Source organism: Perca fluviatilis, chromosome 7 (genome assembly GCF_010015445.1).
Source record: "Perca fluviatilis chromosome 7, GENO_Pfluv_1.0, whole genome shotgun sequence".
In the NCBI taxonomy this organism is placed as follows: domain Eukaryota; kingdom Metazoa; phylum Chordata; class Actinopteri; order Perciformes; family Percidae; genus Perca; species Perca fluviatilis.
In genome coordinates this window covers 28,875,562-28,896,692 of record NC_053118.1, presented here as the reverse complement: position 1 = coordinate 28,896,692, position 21,131 = coordinate 28,875,562, and the positions used below count along the sequence as shown (strand labels likewise).

The following is a 21,131-nucleotide window of genomic DNA, read 5'->3' as shown; positions in this document are numbered from 1 at the left end:
GGACTCGTCACCATCAGAGATGAGTCCGATGAGGGAGGTGTCATCCGCGAACTTCAGAAGCTTGATGGACTGGTGACTGGAGGTGCAACTGTTGGTGTACAGGGAGAAGAGCAGAGGAGAAAGTACACAGCCCTGAGTGGATCCGGTGCTGATGGTCTGTGAGTCAGAGAGGTCTTTCCCCAGCTTCACATGCTGCTTCCTGTCAGACAGGAAGTCAGTGATCCACCTGCAGGTGGAGTCAGGCACACCAAGCTGGGAGAGCTCCTCCTGAAGCAGAGCCGGGATGATGGTATTAAAGGCAGAGCTGAAGTCTACAAACAGGATCCTGGCGTAGGTTCCTGCGGAGTCCAGGTGCTGGAGGATGTAGTGAAGGGCCAGGTTGACTGCATCGTCTACAGACCTATTGGCTCTGTAGGCAAACTGCAGGGGGTCCAGGAGGGGGTCAGTGACGGCTTTGAAGTGTAAAAGCACAAGGCGCTCAAAGGATCTGACGGGTCTGAAGTCGTTAAGTCCTGTGGTCCTTGGCTTTTTAGGAGCAGGGATGATGGTTGAGGTCTTGAAGCAGGCTCGCCCGTGACATGTCTCCAGTGAGGTGTGAAAATGTCTGTGAACACTGGAGACAGCTGGTTAGCGCAGTGCTTCAAGTTGGATGGGGAGACACCATCCGGTCCAGCAGCTTTCCTGGGGTTCTGTCGCCTGAACAGTGTTGATGTCTTATTGTTTGAGAGAGTCGTCACTGAGGTGGGTGGGGAGGTGGAAGCGGAGACCTTTAAGGTGGGGGAGGTGGAGGTGATGCACTGTAGCTGGAGCTGTTGGGAGGTGTCGCAGGGGATGGTGTCAGGGAAGACCCTTTGTTGGGAGGTGTTGAGGGGGATGGTTACAGGACTGACCCATCGTCTATCAAAGCGATAGTTAGCTAGGGGTCGGTCGTTGGTGGAGTGGGGGGGCTATGGGCTTGTAGCTGGTGATCTGTTTGAGCCCTCTCCAGACAGAAGCAGAGTTGTTTGCTGAGAACTGGTTTTGGAGTTTCTCAGAGTACCGTTGTTTAGCCTCTTTCACCACCTTGCTAAACTTGTACTTCGCTAAGTCTGTCTTTGTCCCCACTCCTGAACGCCTCTGCCTTGTCCAACCTTAGCCTTCTGGGTTTGGCTGAAAACTAGGGTTTGTCATTGTTGAAACTCACCCTTGTGCATGATGGAACACAGCAGTCCTCACAGAAGCTGATCTATGACATCACATCCTCTGTGTACTCATACAGACTGTTGGTAGCAGTCCTGGGGCCTGTTGCACAAAACTAGGATAAGGGATTAAGCCAGGATATCTTGGTGATCCTGGCTCAATTGATCCGTAATCCGGTTGCACTAAAGCTGGATAGGGGGCAGGAGGATATGTTATGGTATAAATTACCATGGAGATTTATTCTGTGGAGCTAGCCTGCTCCAGACCAGGCTAAATTCCAGGATCTATTTAATCTCATCCCTAATGTCAGTCAGCAGTCACCACAAATGGAAACCAATAGTTATTTCACTGCTCACTATACATTGTTATCACATATAACTAGACCCACTGTCATTATTTAAACGTTTGTGATCATTAATTTCAATGATTTTGGATAAATAATGATTTTTAGATGATGTTGTTATCATTAGATAATTTACAGTTTCCCATAGACTATAAGGCTATATATAAAATGATAGAATATTAGGGCCACAGAGGGAAAAAAAAGACAAGTCATACTATTGTAACCAGTTGTTTTAAAGGACAGTTGCTAAAATGACAGATGTGGGGCATTTCGTGAAATTGTACTTTAGTATGGTTTCATAAACAAAGACATGCTGATGTGCCAGAATATTAAGTATCACATTGTCATAAGTATCAAAACTGTAAAAACAATATGTAGCTTTACTGCAGAAAGAACCAGCCTCATAAATTTATGACTTTATCCTTTTTCTTCAGTGTGGCCCTAGTACTCTGTCATATAAACAAATACACAAATACACATTCCATATGAATATAAAAACACAATGTGTAACATTATGTTCCTTTATTGAATAAGGACAAAACAAAGCAGGTAAACCATCAGCTCCTTTCGAAACTGAAGTCAGAGTGACTCTACAAGATGGAAAGCACAGAATCAAAAGCATATTATACAAAATGATACATACACATTCAAAGGTCTGTATATAACACACCCTGCATGTCTGCACACTAAAATAAATGCAGGACAAATCCATACACATCAACTGAACAGACAAATGAATGGATGCAGTAGCCTCCTGCAGCCTTGTATTACACACAGTATACCGCACAAACATCATAAGAGGCCAAATTCGTAAAAAAACGAACCCAAAAAACCCAAATTCCTCTGCCACCGCAGGACATATTTTACCAAAATTGAAAGCACACATACTAACTAAAATAATTCAACACATATTGGTCCCTCAGCAGCCGACCACTGTCGTCATCAGGGAAGATTGCCGGATTGTCCCAGTCCATGGCTGGTGGCACTCTGGGGGCCCTCTCCTTCCTCAGGCAGGCCACATTGTGGAGGACAGCACAAGCCACAGTAATATCACATGCCCTAACAGGGCTGACCCTTAATTTGTGAAGGCAGTGAAAGCGTGCCTTCAGGAGGCCAAAGGTCATTTCAACTCTGGCCCTGGTCCTGGCATGGGCATGGTTGTAGGCCTGCTGTGCTTCCTGGGGGTCTGTGAAAGGTGTCAGGAGAAAAGGCTGGCAGCCATACCCCCTGTCTCCCAGCAACACACCAGAGAATTCACCTGTCAACACAAAATCTCATCATTACTACCTCATAAACACAGTTATATTCTTGACACAGCCATGATGGTTATAAATAGGGGTTGTGTGGCTTACCTTGTGATAGGCACTGATAGATTTCAGAGGCCCGAAAGATTCTGGAGTCATGGACTGAGCCAGGCCATTTTGCCACAACATTGCTGATCACACAGTCAGCATTGCAGACCATCTGAAATCATAAGATGAGGAATATTACACCAATCAATGCACATCACTGGCAATGCAGAGTGTTCGTCAATGGACAATATCAAAAAGTTATGTTCACCTGAACATTAATGCTGTGAAAGGATTTCCTATTCACAAAATCGGCCTCATGGGCACCTGAGGGGGCTTTTATCCTTATGTGTGTGCAGTCCACTGCACCAATGACATTGGGGAAACCTGTCACACAAAGTAATGAGTATCCTACTATGTGTTAACAGTTGTCCTGTAATTTGTAGATCCTCTTACCTGCAATCCTATAGAACTCCTCTTTGATGTCACAGAGTCTTCTGTGGCCAGGGAAGGAGATGAAGACATCTGCTAATGCTTTGATAGCCAGACACACACTCCTTATTGTGCGGCAAATTGTGGCCTTGTTCAGCTGTTCTGCATCCCCCACTGAGTACAGGAAGGCTCCACTAGCAAAAAGGCCAAGGGCCACACAAACCATTTGCTCCACACTCAGTGCATGGCTCCGTGCAGTGCGGTGCTTAATCCTGGGACCCAGTAGTCTGCATAGATACCTGATGCCATCTGCAGAAAACCTGTATCTTTCATATAGATGGTCATCAGGGAAGGCCAGTGGGTCCAACCGGTCCCTGAAGACCCTTTCTCGCCTGAAGGCTCTCCTCAGCACAAGTGCTTCTTCATCCACCACATCTCGCAAGAATGGGCATGCCATTGTCAGAGCAGAAAGGAACACACAATTTTGGGCCTTCATATAGGCTAGTGGCCACACCTGGTGCTGGGGGGGTGGGCAAAAGAGGGCGATGCCTTATAACGATGACTTGGTTGTACTGATTGCTGGGAAAATAAAAATAAAACTTATAAAGATGCCACCGTCCTGTGTGCTCACAATAAGAGCTCATATGTCATGGCTCACTTGACTTTACGAGAATATACCTAATTCTTATTTTGAGCTGTGTCATCTTCTTGGAGCTGGGGGAGGAAAGAAAAATAATGATTAATACATTTGTGTTACAGTTAGCATACAGTGTACATTGAAGGCATATCTCACCTCCCTCTCAAGTTTTTTTATTTCAAGGTCCAGTTTCCTAATTGTCCTCTTTTTTATTTTGGACTCCAGTGCAAGATTTTCAATCTTTTTCTTCTTGTACTGAATGTCTATGTCTGCCAGTTCTATTTGGCGCCGGAGGTGGTTGCCATACAACTTTCTGATAGCTTGTGAGCTCTGTGAACACAACACAATTAGCGCAGCTGGAATTTGGCAGGATGTGGTGTCCTTTTATTTATACACACTATGTTGCCAGGCTGGTTTTCCCACTGTATAGCATCTGGGTCCTGTAAAAGAAATTTTTTGATTTTTGATGAGGACTCCTCACCATTGTAGAGTAAATAGTACTTTCACAGTCTTAACATGATACCTCATGCCTTCCGGAATCCAGAGAGATGGTCTCCTCCTCATCACGTCTCCATCATGTGCTGTTGCTGCTGCACTGGGGCCTTCACCCTATCACATTTAATCGGAATCATATTGAAGCTAGTAGACAAGACATGCCAGGCCTACAGTATGCCTTTGATGGAGTACTCACTGGATCAGCATCGCCGGGTGCTTGTGCGGGTGGCTCTAACAGGAACACAGTGCTGCCAGACCCTGCAAGGCAATAGGTAAAACCAAAGTCAGACAGTCCAAATTGATTCAATATGAATGTGGTTGTATCCCATGTAGAGATGGAAGGACATACCTTGAATGAAGCGGGTGGCATCTTGGGAGGAACCTATGCTCGTCTCTTTCCCCCAGGGATCCCCTCTAAGACGGGCCTGCCTTTTTTAGCTCCAAAGGCCATGTCCTCTGCTGGGGTGAGGTCAGCCTTTGGTGACCCACCACCCGTGCCTTGTCTGTGGGTATTCTTTTTCACTGCTAAAACAGTACAGACAATGTGTGAGCAGGCACCTTCTGGGTACAATATATGCTTGTGCTTTGTTAAATATCAGTCAGGGACCATACCATTCTGCAGAATGTTCTTGTATTTGATTTTGACCTGCTGCCATGTCCGTTTTGGCCCGTTCATGTTTAATCTACATCACACGCACACACACACATTCTTTATCACAAGAACATTTAATGGAGTGACACTGCAAAAAATGACTTAGTATTTTTGTCTTGTTTTCAGTAAAAATATCAAAAAAAAAAAAACTTAAATAAAGATGTATTTTCTTGATTTGCTAAATGACCTAGCAAAATAAGTATAGTTTAGACAAAAAATATAAACTTTAAGTAAATGTGTGCTTAAAACAAGCAAAAAAATAAAAAAAATCTGTCAATATAATAAGAAAAATTCTCTTGAAATAAGTTTACTTTTTCCATAAACACTTAATTTTAGAAAAGTTCTCTTGTTTCACTGGCAGATTATTTTGCTTATTGGTAATTTTGCTCAAGAAAATATTTAAGATTTTTTTGAGATATTTTGTTTTTACTGAAAACAAGACAAAAATACTAAGTAAGAAAGACATTTTTGCAGTGCAGTGAGCAACCGACCTTGGGTCCTTTGAAAGGCGCTATATAAATTAAAGTGATTATTATTATAGCTCATCTATTTATTCAATTAAAATTTATTTATATAGCACTTTTCACAATTGTTTCATTCTGTCAAAGCAGCTTTACATTAATAAAAGCAGGAGAAACACAAAAACAAACGGTGGACAACATAAGAAGCAGAGTACAACGGCTAAGATTAAACCGTACTGAGCGTAGTAATGTTAAATAATAATGTAAGGCTTTAATAATAATTTATCATAGCTTTATACAGTGTGATGGAGTTACTTTACACAATTTCACTCATATCTGCAGTGCATTTCAATTAAAAATGTAACCGTGTCATAATTACAGTACAACTGCGTTTTTGGAGATGTGAATTAAATATTTGAATTGTAATTGTGATGTTTGAGCGGAGCGGTGAGTGTGTAATTGTGCACTACTTACGCATTCAGGCGGTCTGCAATACTTTGCCACGCTTTTTCTCTTTGCTTTATCACTGTGGCGGTGTTGCCTTTCTTCTTAATTATATCTTTTACCTCCTCGTATGCCTCCATGAGGATTTGTGCTTCCGACGGGGAAAAGTACGCGGCTCTAGTTGCCATGGTAAATCAGTTAATCTGTGATCTGTGGCGGGGTCTATTTGAGTGAGCCGTGAGCGCGCACCTATCCAGGATTGGTTTCACCTGGCTTAATGAATCCGTGTCTGCTCATCCTGGCTTGGTCTTTGTGCAACCAATTAAGCCTGGACGCACATGTTTTGGCTTCATTGAGCTCAGCTGAGTCATTTATCCCGGATGTCTTAATTCTACTTTTGTGCAACAGGCCCCTGAATATGTCCCAGTCAGTAGAGTCCAAGCACATCTGGAGATCCTCCAGAGCTACACTGGTCCACCCCCTTGATGTCCGCACTACAGGTTTGCAGAGCTTTAATTTCTGCCTGTACGCGGGGATCAGGTGGACCATGACGTGGTCAGAAAGTCCCAATGCAGCACGGGGGACGGCGTGATAAGCATCCCTGACTGTGGTCTAACAGTGACGAAAATCCCAAACACCATACAGTGCAAGAATACATATTTATAAATGCATATGGGTTCATAAGTAGCCTAAATGCTGGAACAAATGTTGTATAAATAGTGTAATAAGTTACAATAAATATGAATAGGCCTGCTTATAATAGGCTATACGCGTTATACAGACCTTAAACACTTGACACCAAATGTAGACCTACTACATGCTGTGTTTGTTGTGTTGGGACAGGTGAGGTGAGGGATGTGAATGTGAATGTGGGCTTATCAACCCAGTGAACCCCTTTAAGTCACTCTGACTTCCTTCAGTGTGTTTCTGGCCTGGTTGTACATTGTGTCAACACATCTACACTTCCTCCAGCCTGAGTTAACCCATAAACTGCTCATACGTTACAGCAGTCTCAAAAACACTCAATTCACTCTTGCAGTCAAGCTTTGTCTCATCTCATCATAGTTTTGCAAGCTTTGCAGATTTCAGTTTCTGTCTGCAGGTCGGAAAACGATGAAACAGATTAACATCTGGATGAACTAATGGTATTAACATTTCCGAAAGCACCTGAAGGCACCATTGGTCTCGATCACCTTTTTTTTCACACGCGGCAGTCATATTCCGCTTCTGGCCGTCTTCCTTCCTTCTTCGATCTCAGGTAAAAGTTAAAGCACTCCCGGATTTCTTGGTAAGAAATGGCCCCTAAAACCGTAAAAAGGGCTATATCCGACATATTGGAGGACCTGTCAGCGGAGAACCTCGAAAAGTTCCGCGTCCAGCTTATTGACCGCAGAGAGGAGCCGCGCGTAAGACGCAACAGGGTTGCGGGTAAAAACTTTTTAGAAATCGCCGACGTCCTGGTTACACATTTCACCGAGGCTGGAGCTCCTGCAGTGGTTGTGGAGATACTGAAGGACATTGGGTGCGCCGAGGATGCAGTCTGTCTAGGTAAATATCTTAAGTCTACATGGTGGGATGCAGAATGAGAACGACCAGTCGGGTATTCGGCTGCAGAATATTTAAGTGTGCTTGGTAAACGAGAGACAACTGACAATGTTTAATGGAACGTGTTGTGCTTTTCTTAATTTTCGATAAGTTAGGCTATTTATAAAGCTGAAAATAAAAGAGAAAATAATTGAAACTAGCCCGCTTCATTTGCTTTCGCTTTCGAACATATGCTGCCTGATGCAATATAGCAGGGCGGGAACAATGCACCAAATGAATGTTGGGTCATATGTAGGGCAGCCTACACTGTATATCAGTGGTTCTCAAACTTTTTTCAATAATGTAGGCTACCCCTTTTGAATTGTTTCTTTAAGCCAAGTACCCCCTGACCCGTGCTAATCATTTTCGGTAGAAAACAAAGTGTATATAAATAGGGAACAGTACAGCAATGTTAGCGATATATTTACTAAATAACAGCCTTGTAATTTAAAAAAACAAACATTTAAATGCTAATGAGAAAAAGAGACAAAAACTGTAAAAAAAAAGACAAAAACTTGAAAAAAGACGGTAGAAAGAAGGAAGGAAGTAAGGCAAGAATAGGTCAAAATAGTTTAAAAAACTTCAAAAACAGTGACATAAGAAGAAAAAAGTGAGAAACTTAGAAAAAAAAGTAGAAGGACAGTATAGGAAGGAAGGCAAGATTAGGTCCAAAGAAGGCGACACAAATGTCACACTTTTGGTAGGAAAAAAAAATTCTACATAAAGAGGAACAATGTTCTGGACAACAGCCTTGTAACTGTTAAACATTTTGTTAAATATCTCACATACCCCCTGCCGTCCTGCAAAGTACCCCTAGGGGTACACGTACCCCCATTTGAGAAACACTGCTGTAAATGGTAGCTACTGCATCATTTTTTCTGTCTATTTCTTTTCATGCAAACATTAATAGGCCTAGGCTACTGTTTCTTCATCAGAGTCAAAATGGACAAAAACATACGGTACCCGCATCAAACTAGAACAGGTTTCCAATAGTCGTTGGAAAACTGGTTGAACAGGATTTAAAATCTATTACCAAGAATGGGAAGAATGCCAAACTGTCAAATCACAGCAGGGACAAAACGTGTATATCTTAAAGTTACAAAGATAGAAGTACAAAAAGTACCCTATACTGCATCCACCCAGTGCCTTATTTTGTTCTTTGTAAATATGTGTGCATTAAGTCATTATTAATTGCAATTTGAAATACAGGATTTATGTTTCTTTTATTTATATTATCTAATGAGTATTCTTTCTATTTTTGCAGAGCAAGAGACGGGTGGACAGTGCTCAAAACCTGGTTCCAGTGGCAGTAAGTCATCCTGTTGATGTTTTTTACCTACATTACTGAATAGCTTTTGTAGAAAATGAGTTGCATTGGTTTTGAATTTCACATAAAAGGAATACTTTCGTACTTTCCGTATCCTCAAAATGACCATTCGTGTTTCAATTACTCACCGAGTGTTGTGTTGAATTCATGAAGAAAACATTGTTATTGTTGCATGCCTCCACGGTGAAGGGTGAATCAAAAAATGGAGTAAAGTCTTGATACGTTGAAGTATTATAGGGGTCTGCCTTTAACAGCAGCAACACTATATCAAGACATTAGTTTACAAACTCTCACACAATCCATGCAGTATAATCCATAATCCATACTAAGAACTTTCCAAACACACGCATTCTCGCTAAAATCTTACTATTTGAACCAGTGGTGTAAATAGTAAGGTCTTTGCGAAAATCCATGTGTTTGGGAAATACTGAGCATACAACTGGAAAAACAAGACTTATACTGCACGAGTTAGACAAAGTCTGTACCTATTTTAGTCTTCTATTTTTACAGTGAAAGAAAGCTTTTTGTTTGCAGTAGTAGTATTATGGTATACAGTGGTGTGCATAAACACCATACCGGTCCATTATTATGCAATTTTAATTTTCCCTATGTTTGTTTCATCCTCAGCTGGAGCAACTGGTGTGAATACCGGGGCCGATGGTAGGTGCAGGTTGTGTTGGATGATTACAATAGACCAAACTTGTTCTTAACAGAGCACAGGCTCAGGAGTAATGAATAGATAAGTGCTGCATGGTGTTACGGAATTTCAATAAATAGTTTGACACTTCAATCGATACCACTCTAATGTCTGTGCATTAAGAATAGAGAGCCAGCCAGCTAGGTTAGTGTAGCTTAGCTTAGCATAAAGACGGAAAACAAAGGGACCACAGCCTGGCTCTTTCCAAAGTAAAAACAACCTGCCTCATAACGCTAGAGCACGCTAATTAATACGTTATATCTTGTTTGGTTAATTGGTACAAAAAAAACAACTTTGGGAAGGCTAACTTTTCTCATGTGCTTCTAGTCATTATGCTAAACTAAGCTGAATGTCTCCTAACGTCTTATTTTAAGTGTATCTCCAGAAATGTCGTCATAAAAAGTTAAGATGTATGAACATTTGGAGAATACCTCATTTCATAACTGTAAGTTAAATGTAGTTTGAATCTAAAATTATAAATCCACTAATTGAAAATGTTTTCTTCTGTCTAAAACACAGCTGTTTGGGTTTCATTTTACCTTAATTAGCTGTAACAACATTATGTAGCCTACTCATTCTTACCCTACTGTGAACTATGAAATCAGTGTTACAGAATGTTAAGTCCTCATTGTAGAGTCATGTTTTCCCTTTTTCCTCAGGCAAACACTTTGTGGATAAACACAGAATCAAGCTGATCGAGAGAGTGAGCAACATTGCAATCATTTTGGATGAGCTTCTCGACGAGGATGTCATCCAACAAGAGACGTATGATAAAATCAAGGTTCTGCCTACCTCTCAGGAGAAGATGAGGGAGCTCTACTCTGGTCCCCTGAAAGCTGGTGGAATACGGTGCAAAGATAAATTCTACAACATCCTTGAGAAAAGGGAGCGGTATCTAGTTGATGAGCTCAAGGAAATGAAGTGACTGTTATAATGAAATCCATTTTTAACATACCATCTACCTGAAGACACGTTTTATACAATAACAATGGGGCATTAATAATGTTAAAGCTATGTCTCTGGGGGCTTTCTAAAAAGATTTTTCCACATATGTTTAATCAGAGCTTTTGCCCTTAATTTGACTCTTAAGTTAGTAAGAAATCATTTTTAATGACATGAGATCTTATGTAAAATTTTACATTCGCAGAATCAGATTCTGCAAATATTTATCAGACAATCATGTAAGAAATGAATTCATGTTCTCACCAGACATCAAATGAGAGTATGTAATGAGTCTGTTTTAACATAGTCATTTTGTGTAAATGAAAACATGCTAGATCATAAATGATTAGCCATAAGTTTTGCATGTAAATCCCATTTGACCTTTCATATATGCCAACTTATGTTTTATCTTGTTTAATCACCTTTATTATGCCCAATATGAATAACTTTACTTTTGTTCTATTCTATTTTCTATTCTTTTTATACATTTATATAAATGTATAAAACATCTTCTGTTGCTATGTGTAGTTCTTACATTTGAAGTGATTGAGTGTCTTACAACTATGGTGACAATATACTGATCTAGGCTAATAGTGTTCAAATGCGTGCCCATCATTCCCTCCTTTTAAAAATGTGCACATAGATCTTAATATCTATTTAGTTCTGTAATTGTTCAGAGGGATCCTTACTGATATGTTTCACAAATTTGTGCTTAATGAGCCTAACCCTTACTCAAAACCTTTTCTTCACACATGCCAATAAGAACTTAGTTCTGAATGTTTCTTGCAAACGCCGTCCTCAATTTTTATGAATGAACTCTGTATTGAAAGCCGTTCCTTGACATTTGGATAAAGAACTGGGCTGGATCTCTGAAATGTTATGAATGTTAATGTGAGGAGAGGCGTGAAAACACTTCTTTCCTCTTGTCTGACAGCAACTGCGGTGAGTTTTGCCGTTTTCAGCGTTTTAGCCTACTCATAACATATGTTACTTATCTGTATCTGGTATCTTTATTTTAAATGAGAGCTGCAGCGATTTTACTCATCAAGTGAATGAGTGAGTGCTGAGTAGACTACTGAAAACTAGACTATAAAGCCTTGTGTGGCTCTAGAGGGAGCTGTCTGATAAATTATGTCGGTTGGGGGTGAAGAGATTAAAGTTTAAAAATGTAATTTTGGGTTATTTTGCTGTGTGTGTATTGTGTTGGATTTCCATATTTCAGATGCAGGGTAGGCCGTGAATAAAACATTTTTTAACTCCGCCTTCTTATTTTAAATCCTCATATTTCAGTAGAATAAATATTGTGGATGCATTTTATAAAAATGAATTAAAAAAGAATATGAGTTTGACAGTAAAATGGGCGTAGGTAGGTTTGAGGAGGATGTGCCCCTCGCTTCCTCCCCTACACGACTTCAGACCGCTTCAGACTAGAGGACCATCTGAAACTTCAGCTTGAGGGTACTGGGAGCCAACGATAGAAATGTGAATGCATTTGAAACTTTCTCTGTTTCCAAAAGTGCACAGATACTGAAGCAGAATTACTAAAGAAAGCAGAGCGAGACACTCGGTGAGTAATATTTCCGCTTCCAGCACGAACAACACCAGGACATCGGAGCACTGCTTTAAGCTCGTTTAACGGGTAATTCTTCAACTATGGTAGGCTAGGCTACTCTTTGAGCTAGACGGTTTCAGAAAATAAAAACATTTCTACAAACAGTTTTTTAGTCTCATTTGGTTTCTCAATATGTCTTGAAACCTTCCCTGAAGTTGGCTGTGATGATTTGTATTAAATAATATATTTTTTTTACCATTTTTATCTGACAGTCCAAGAAAACGGTCATTTCCATCACATAACAAAACGTGTAAGAGAAAATAATTAAATATCTTCTGTTATAAATATATTTGATTAAATAGCACACACATCTCTGTTCAAATTTGTAATTTATTTATTTTTCAGAAATGTAACTGTAAAGATTTTACAATGTTTACACTAAAAAACACCTAAAACTAGGTCACTGGAACATTTCATTTACTTATCATAGCTCAAAATCATGTATTTCTCAACGTGTATACACATATCTTACCCCTAAGTGCACAATTGTCAACACCACTGAATATAGTTGGTTTGATTGTATGTTTTTTATCTGTTTTACTTTAAAATATGTGTTGTGGTGGAAATGACATGGCGTGGCGGAAGAGACAGTGTATGGCAGAAATGACATAGATAGGCAACTTCCAATTAAAACCTATTTTTCTACTACTCTATGTGGTGAACCAAAGCAAATCAATAAGCAACAGCATTAGTGAACAACAACATAACACCAATATTTTTAAATTAAAAGCAATCCAAAAAATTAAAAAACATGAATTTGTGTTAAAAATCAGCAAATAATTTATTCACTGTTTTCTACATGCTGAACTAAAGCAAACTATATGAACTAGCGCAAACTAGAGCAAATATAACCAGTTGAATATAATGTTGAATAACAGATAAAATAGCCAATATATTTTGAAAACTGCAAACTTATATGCTATATGCCTACGCTGAACCAGAGTTCAGTACTTGGGTGATAGAATGCAAAATCAATTTTACCTTGTCATAGTTGAATAACAACAGTTTGGAGGGTAAATAGGACATACGTAGAACCTCTAAATCCCATTGACACCTCTTTCCTCTGCAAATCTCACAATTTGAAACTGCTGCTGAAAACAGGCAAATCTCAACAAAGCTCATAGTTGACATCAACTATGTGGCTCCTCCTTATTTGGCTCTAGTCTGTAGTCTTTGTCACGCCCCAACATTTACATAGGATACACAACTGACCTGAGGTCAGCTTAGTCTTCTGAATCTAGGTCACGTAGATCTCAGAAATGTTATACATTGTTCGTCTGCTATTTAATTACTAAATTCACTTCTGCGACTTCTTTATGTAGAGGTCCAATATGTGCTGTTTTACGAAAATTGATGGCTAATGGCAAATTTTGTCCGACTGTGTCGGAGTTCAGCAGGAGCTTAGCAGGTTAACGTGACAACCACCGGTGCTGCCCTGCCGCCCGGCGTGTCTTCCTTCACAGATGGATCTCTGTCACGTCCGGCAGCCTGTGGTGCGCCATACCAGCTCAAAGTCACCGTTTCTGGGTTACTGGACTACCAAATGCAGAGGCTCTGACGGAGCTCCAGGGTCTGCAGCTAGCCGCGATTTTTACCCATAGGATTGAAGGGACACTAGCAGCTAACGAAACACCTCAAATTCACAAAAAAGCATTAAATTGAAATCGGACACAAGCGTTAGCTTTGTAAGACCGTAGGGTATCTGTGATATACATGCTGTGACGAAATACATTTTCTGGTTTTTAATTATTTGATGCATTATAGTTTTGCTGCACTTTTTATGAGATATATCATGATGCATATTTTCTCTGAACAAACAACTTTGGCTTACATTTCTCTCCCTCTTTCCTCAGAGCTCTTTGTAGATAAACATTGAGTCAAACTAATCCAGAGAGTGACAAACATTGCACCAATTCTGGATGGACTCCTTTTATATAATGTTATCGATAGAGAAAGTTATGATGAAATTACATTACATTACATTACATTACATGTCATTTAGCTGACGCTTTTATCCAAAGCGACTTACAATTAAGAGCCTTCAACTGTGAAAGTTCAAACTCGAGACAACAAGTAGTAAGTGCAAGTACATTAGCTTTAAATAAGCAAAGCTACAAAGAGACATGAAAGTGCAGATTCTTTTTTTTTGTTTATCCAAGATGTAGTCGGAAGAGATGTGTTTTTAGCCTTCGGCGGAAGATGTGTAGGCTTTCAGCCATCCTGATGTCGATGGGGAGCTCGTTCCACCATTTGGGAGCCAGGACAGTGAACAGTCTGGATTTCGTTGAGTGATTAGTTCTCCCTCGCTGTGAGGGGGCAGCAAGCAATTTGGCTGATGCAGAGCGAAGTGGGCGGGTTGGGTTATATGGTTTGACCATGTCCTGAATGTAAGCTGGGGCTGATCCGTTGCTGATCCGTTCGGGGTAAGTACTAGTGTCTTGAAGCGGATGCGGGCAGCAATTGGTAGCCAGTGAAGAGAGCGGAGGAGCGGTGTGGTGTGAGAGAACTTGGGGAGGTTGAAGACAAGTCGAGCTGCTGCGTTCTGAATGAGCTGCAGGGGTCGGATGGCACATGCAGGCAGGCCAATCAGGAGGGAGTTGCAGTAGTCTAGACGTGAGATGACTAGAGCCTGAACCAGAACCTGAGCCGCCTTCTGCGTTAGAAGGGGACGTATCCTTCTGATGTTATGCAGCATGTATCTGCACGATCGGGTGGATGCAGCAATGTTAGCAGTGAAGGAGAGTTGGTTGTCAAGTGTCACACCCAGGTTTTTAGCAGTCTGGGTGGGGACTACCACAGAGTTGTCACTTGTTATTTTCCTGGAAGGAAAAGGAGCTCAGTCTTATCAAGGTTGAGTTTCAGATGGTGTGCGGACATCCACGAGGAGATGTCAGTCAGACAGGCCGAGATACGTGCTGCTACTTGAGTTTCAGACTCAGGAAAGGAGAGAATTAGTTGGGTGTCATCCGCGTAGCTGTGATAAGAAAAGCCGTGCGACTGAATGACAGACCCGAGAGAGTTGGTGTACAGAGAAAAGACGAGGGGACCCAGGACTGATCCCTGAGGAACCCCAGTTTTGAGTGGGCAAGGTTCTGAGCTAGATCCTCTCCAAGTTACCCGGTAGGTTCGGTCTGCCAGGTAAGATGTCAGCAAAGAGAGCGCAGAGCCTGTGACACCCATATTCTGGAGTGTCGAAATGAGGATCTGGTGGTTCACTGTGTCAAAGGCAGCAGAAAGGTCCAGAAAGATGATGATGGAGGAGAGAGAATTTGATTTGGAGATAGAGGGGTGAAAGAGGAAAGAGTACTGGATGTGAGGGATGGTAAGGTGATTTTAGGAGGTGTGGTGGAGAATGAAGAGCGTATGTCATCTATCTTTTTTACAAAGTAGTTGACAAAGTGGGTTGGTAGGAGGGAGGAGGTGGACTGGGGGAATCTAGCAGGTTAGAGAAGATGGAAAAAAGTTTTTGGGGGTTTGAGAAAGAGGATTCAATTTTGGTTTGATAAAAAGAGCTTTTTGCTGCAGAAATAGAGGCAGCGAAGGAGGAAAGAAGAGACTGGTAGGTAAGCAGATCATCTGGGTGTTTAGCTTTCCGCCATTTCCTTTCCGCTGCCCGTATAGTTGATCTTTCAGCACGTACTGAGTCAGATAACCACGGCGCTGGGGAGGACTATGAAAATGAAATCATATCAATCCCTGATTCTCAGGAGAAGATGAGGGCGCTCTATCGTGTGCCTTTTGAAAAGAGTTCAAGGAAAAGAAATCTTCTACAAAATCCTGAAAGAAAATGAGCCACATCTAATCCGTGACATTGATGAGAACATCATGGAAAAAGTGCAAGTAAGTAAATCTTTAGTAAAATAAAGCAATTTAAAGTAAGTGTGGATATCGCAGGTTCAACCTCTCATATAATCACTGTTTCTGAGACTCAATTGGTAAATACAATTGAGAATGAACACTTTAAGTGAATGATATTCAGTTTATAAATATATTTTGAATAAAAGTCAAACTTTTAAAAACCCAACAGATCATACAACTACATTTTGTAAAACATTTCTAAAATCCACAAAAAGAATCCTTTACTTAATTATGATATTCTATATTCTGGTCATTGTGAAAGCCATAGCTTATATATTTACATTCAGTGAACCATCATGCTCTGTATGGAAGAATTCAACTCTTTCCTTAACGGAATAAATATTTAATTTTTTTAAATATTCAATCACAGTGTATGTTAATCTTGGCAATAAAAACAAGAAAGCCACATGTCAATAACTCTGGTATTAATGAAATACAAATACATCAGTTTCCAATCATGTTAGTAGGTCACACAAACAACATACATCCTATCCTGCATATACTATATCATACTGTATGTCCTTTTTAATCTTCCAGGTAGAACCAATGACGGCTAAGAAGCTGCTTTTTGAAACATTGAATGATTTGAGTTCAGAGGAGCTTCACACATTCAAGTCACTCTTTGAATCGGAGAAAGGTTTCCCACTCTCACCAAGGAGTCTACAGGACACAGTGGAGCTGATGGTGGAGACGTACAGCCATGAGTGTGTGGAGTTGACCAAAAAGGTTTTAAAGAAGATGAACAGGACTGATCTGGTGCAGAGATTATCAGACATCAGCTCAGGGACCAAAGGTAAGGCAAAGAAAATGGACATATAATATGGAATTATGTATATTATTATGTAAAAATAGGAAAGTACATCAGTTGGGCTAAACATTTTTTTATCAGATCTTGTGCGTATTGCAATAACCAAACTGTTATTAATTCATTATTATTATGTTACTGTTATAGGGGGTTTAAGTGTCACTTTGGGATTAAATCTTTTGTAATATAAATGTTAAGAGAATAAATTACTAATAGGTTGTTTTCTATTTATTTTCTCTTCAGAGAAACAGCAGCCTTCACTGATCCAGAGAGTGAGTAATGTCACATCACTCTGACTTTAAACACACACACTGGGTTATTTTTTCAACCCAGTTTCTGGGTTATTTGTGTTGGGTTAAAATTATGGGTTATTTTTTCAGAGAGTAACCATTTTCTGGGTTATAGGGCTAATATTTTGACCCATTTCCAGGGTTGTTTGGGTTTCTGGGTTATTTTTCAAAGAGTAAACCATGTTCTGGGTTATAGGGTTGGCTTTTTTTTTTTTTTTTTTTTTTTTTTTTTTTTTCTTTCTTATTTATGTATATACAGTACAGGCCAAAAGTTTGGACACACCTTCTCATTCAATGCGTTTTCTTTATTTTCATGACTATTTACATTGTAGATTCTCACTGAAGGCATCAAAACTATGAATGAACACATATGGAATTATGTACTTAACAAAAAAGTGTGAAATAACTGAAAACATGTCTTATATTTTAGATTCCTCAAAGTAGCCTCATGAGGTAGTCACCTGAAATGGTTTTCACTTCACAGGTGTGCTTTGTCAGGGTTAATTAGTGGAATTTTTTTCCTTATTAATGGGGTTGGGACCATCAGTTGTGTTGTGCAGAAGTCAGGTTGATACACAGCCGACAGACCTATTGGACAACTGTTAGAATTCATATTATGGCAAGAACCAATGAGCTAAGTAAAGAGAAACAAGTGACCATACTTTAACAAATGAAGGTCAGTAAGTCCGGTAAAATTGCAAAAACTTTGAATGTGTCCCCAAGTGCAGTCGCAAAAACCATCAAGCGCTACAACGAAACTGGCTCACATGAGGACCGCCCCAGGAAAGGAAGACCAAGAGTCACCTCTGCTGCTGAGGATAAGTTCATCTGAGTCACCAGCCTCAGAAATCGCAAGTTAACAGCAGCTCAGATTAGAGACCAGGGGTCCATTCCTGGAAGGAGGTTTAACAAACTCTGAGTCTAACCCTGATCTCTGAGTTGATTTACCCTGAGATGGGAAACTTTGAGTTTTCGGTTCCAGAACAGCTGATTTGAGTTGGTTCAATCAACTCGGAGTAGGTTCACTCAGGGTTACGCGCGTGCACAACCACTATAAAAAGGCAGTATGAACGGAGCCATGATTCTACGATTCACCATGGTAACAACCACAAAGAAACGGGTTGGCGGAAATACTCATGCGCGCAAACAGCGAGTTTGAACATGCGTTTCGTTAAAAAAGCAAGACAGCGGCTGCTGCTGCAAAAGAGAGAGAATTGGCGTGGGAGAAAATTGCTGCTCGAGTCGATGCGTACGCATTAACAGTGTATTAATTTAATATTTAATCACAGTTAACTTGTGATATTACTGGTGAAAACTGGAATTGTATTATACCTTTAATTTAATATAGGTGCAATCCTGCGGGCGAAAAAGTAAACTATAGGCTACTAATCCCATTCTGAGGCTGCAGCACCATGATCATTAACAGAACTATAATGTATAATCATTCATTTATTTTTAATGGCTCTCACTGGTTTGTGTCCAGGGAACACTACAAAACATAAACCAATACGTTTTTTTTATTCATGCAGATAACAAACTGCATTAAAATGCACCTGATACAGACTGAATGAATGAATGAGGAAATGAGTTTCTCCTCCCTCTGAGAGGGAGGAGACTGAGAGAAACTCGAGGTTTCTTGAAGAAAACCTGCTCCCAACCAGGTTAGATTCACAGGCTCAGTTACCATAGTAACTGACTCTGAGGTTAAGTTACCTCTCTTTCTGAAACGGAAAACCCAGAGTTTCCCTCATCTCAGGGTTAACCAACTCAGAGTTTTCACTAAACCTGCTTTCTGGAACGGGACTCTGATGAATGCCACACAGAGTTCTAGCAGCAGACACATCTCTAGAACAACTGTTAAGAGGAGACTGCAAGAATCAGGCCTTCATGGTCAAGTAGCTGCTAGGAAACCACTGCCAAGGAGAGGCAACAAGCAGAAGAGATTTGTTTGGGCCAAGAAACACAAGGAATGGACATTAGACCATTGGAAATCTGTGCTTTGGTCTGATGAGTCCAAATTTGAGATCTTTGGTTCTAGCCGCCGTGTCTTTGTGGGACGCAGAAAAGGTGAACGGATGGATTCTACATGCCTGGGTCCCACCGTGAAGCATGGAAGAGGAAATGTGATGGTGTGGGGGTGCTTTGCTGGTGACACTGTTGGGGATTTATTCAAAATTGAAGGCATACTGCAATCAGCATGGCTACCACAGCATCCTGCAGCGACATGCCATCCCATCCGGTTTGCGTGTAGTTGGACCATCATTTATTTTTCAACAGGACAATGACCCCAAACACACCTCCAGGCTGTGTAAGGGCTATTTGACCAAGAAGGAGAGTGATGGAGTGCTGCGCCAGATGACCTAGCCTCCACAGTCACCGGACCTGAACCCAATCGAGATAGTTTGGGGTGAGCTGGACCGCAGAGTGAAGGCAAAAGGGCCAACAAGTGCTAAGCATCTCTGGGAACTCCTTCAAGACTGTTTGAAACCCATTTCAGGTGACCTCTTGAAGCTCATCAAGAGCTAGAATGCCAAGAGTGTGTAAAGCAGTAATCGGAGCAAAGGGTGGCTACTTTGAGGAAACTAGAATATAAGACATGTTTTCAGTTATTTCACACTTTTTTGTTAAGAACATAATTCCATATGTGTTCATTCATAGTTTTGATGCCTTCAGTGAGAATCTACAATGTAAATAGTCATGAAAATAAAGGAAGCGCATTGAATGAGGTGTGTCCAAATGTTTGGCCTGTACTGTATATATAATGTGTTTTTTGTATTATATTATCATGTCAACATAGTTTATAATATGAACAATCACACTTATGATTACATTATGATAAAACAGTATCACCAGTATTTGTAGGAGAAATAAAGTGACACACCCTCTAAACATGGATATATGTCACGCCCCTACTCTGAGAGACCACACCATAACAGAGGAGTGTGATGCGTCAGATGAGAATGCAGAGGTTTAGTCGCATATTTCATGGCTGTAAAAAAAACAATGTCCATCTGTATGTCTTTGCCAAATGCAAACCAGTACAATACATTGTTGAGGAGAGTCATCCCTTTTCTCCCATTCATTTTGTGAGGGTCATCCAAAATGTATTGCTGGTGAAGGGAGGGTCAGGTCTATTTTGACTTAAGGTCCCAAAACTTCCCCGGTGGCCCCCTAAATAAATAACAGTCCCTAAAACAAAGTTTTATTTTCTGAAATAAGGCATACTGGCATAGTAACCCAAGTTCTTTTTGACCCAACTCCTGGGTTAAAATGGGACCAACTCATTTCTGGGTTATTTCAACCCAGAAAATGGGGTTGTTCTTTTGACCGAGAAGTTGGGTTCTAGTAACTACACTGTTGGCCAACATTTGGGTCAAGTATTTAACCCAGAAGTTGGGTCAAAAAGAATAACCCAATTTTCTGGGTTGAAATAACTCAGAAATTAGTTGGTCCCTTTTTAACCCAGGAGTTTTTAATGTGCACTTTTATATAGTAGATGAAGACTGAAAATCTTCATCCTGAAATTATTGTTGATGATACAAATCAAATATAAATTTTAGTTTTCTCACATAAATAAACGGATCAAGCCACATAATGAACACGAGGTCTTAAGCATGAATGTTATTTACCAACATTAATAATTTTTGTTATATCGACCTGTACAAAAGACCGTCTATCAGGATTGATTGTGGGTGCATGTCGGAGGGTAGTCCGAACACGCGCCTTACACCGCAAGCGGGCGCGCGCGCCACACGGAGAAAAAAGTGGGAGAAAGAAAAAGGTCACTGTGTGCGTCCGGAGGATAATCAATTGAGCTCGCGTGTGTGCGTCTTTGAGAACTGTAAGTCCCATAACTTATGTTGTTAGTTCATTTAAGCTTGTTGTTGCATTGGTCTATAGTTCTTGTAAATTTAAGTAAGTTAGCTGGTAAGTTTGATGTTTGTGTTATTCACCTGTTAGCTAGTTTGCACGTGGCTGTTGATTTATAATGCAGATTGTTGGAAGCCTTTGCTCACGTTTGTATTTAGCTACATTATTGTATTATAATTGTATTATGCTGCAGTAGTTGCATTGCATTGATATC

The 21,131-nt window shown here is 40.5% G+C and overlaps 3 protein-coding genes across 10 annotated transcripts in view; 2 read left to right on the top strand and 1 right to left on the bottom strand.

The window, feature by feature from the left end:
• Positions 1 to 2,281: 2,281 nt before the first annotated feature.
• On the bottom strand, positions 2,282 to 6,643 carry LOC120562582 (putative nuclease HARBI1). 3 transcript variants are annotated; one of them, XM_039806371.1, is made up of 8 exons: positions 4,404 to 4,570; positions 4,279 to 4,320; positions 4,037 to 4,210; positions 3,922 to 3,957; positions 3,268 to 3,822; positions 3,083 to 3,198; positions 2,875 to 2,986; positions 2,282 to 2,780 (listed from the first exon to the last, which is right to left on the bottom strand). In XM_039806371.1, exons 5-8 carry the CDS (start codon positions 3,737 to 3,739, stop codon positions 2,410 to 2,412), a joined length of 1,071 nt encoding a protein of 356 aa, XP_039662305.1. In that variant the 5' UTR covers positions 3,740 to 3,822; positions 3,922 to 3,957; positions 4,037 to 4,210; positions 4,279 to 4,320; positions 4,404 to 4,570; the 3' UTR covers positions 2,282 to 2,409. The 3 variants fall into 3 exon arrangements, with proteins under 3 accessions (XP_039662305.1, XP_039662303.1, XP_039662304.1); XM_039806369.1 differs by having other exon boundaries at positions 3,922 to 4,210; XM_039806370.1 differs by lacking the exons at positions 3,922 to 3,957; positions 4,037 to 4,210; positions 4,279 to 4,320; positions 4,404 to 4,570 and adding an exon at positions 5,963 to 6,643.
• A 467-nt stretch (positions 6,644 to 7,110) lies between these two features.
• Positions 7,111 to 10,992, top strand: pycard (PYD and CARD domain containing). Its single transcript, XM_039806374.1, has 4 exons — positions 7,111 to 7,480; positions 8,781 to 8,825; positions 9,471 to 9,503; positions 10,200 to 10,992. The coding sequence occupies exons 1-4, from the start codon at positions 7,228 to 7,230 to the stop codon at positions 10,463 to 10,465; spliced, it is 597 nt and encodes a 198-aa protein (XP_039662308.1). The 5' UTR covers positions 7,111 to 7,227; the 3' UTR covers positions 10,466 to 10,992.
• A 4,147-nt stretch (positions 10,993 to 15,139) lies between these two features.
• The window catches only part of LOC120562581, a 37,346-nt gene continuing 31,354 nt past the window's right edge, over positions 15,140 to 21,131 (top strand). For 2 of the 6 annotated variants that reach the window (XM_039806365.1, XM_039806363.1), the window contains exon 1: positions 20,788 to 20,888. Coding sequence is in view for 2 of the 6 variants with exons in the window: in XM_039806362.1 (XP_039662296.1) it covers positions 15,920 to 15,934; positions 16,490 to 16,745; positions 17,001 to 17,029 (300 nt within the window). In the remaining 4 variants the exon portion in view is untranslated. Of the gene's footprint in view, positions 15,935 to 16,489; positions 16,746 to 17,000; positions 17,030 to 20,787; positions 20,889 to 21,131 lie in introns of those variants that run through there. The other 4 variants (XM_039806362.1, XM_039806368.1, XM_039806366.1 and 1 more) reach the window with 4 other exon arrangements.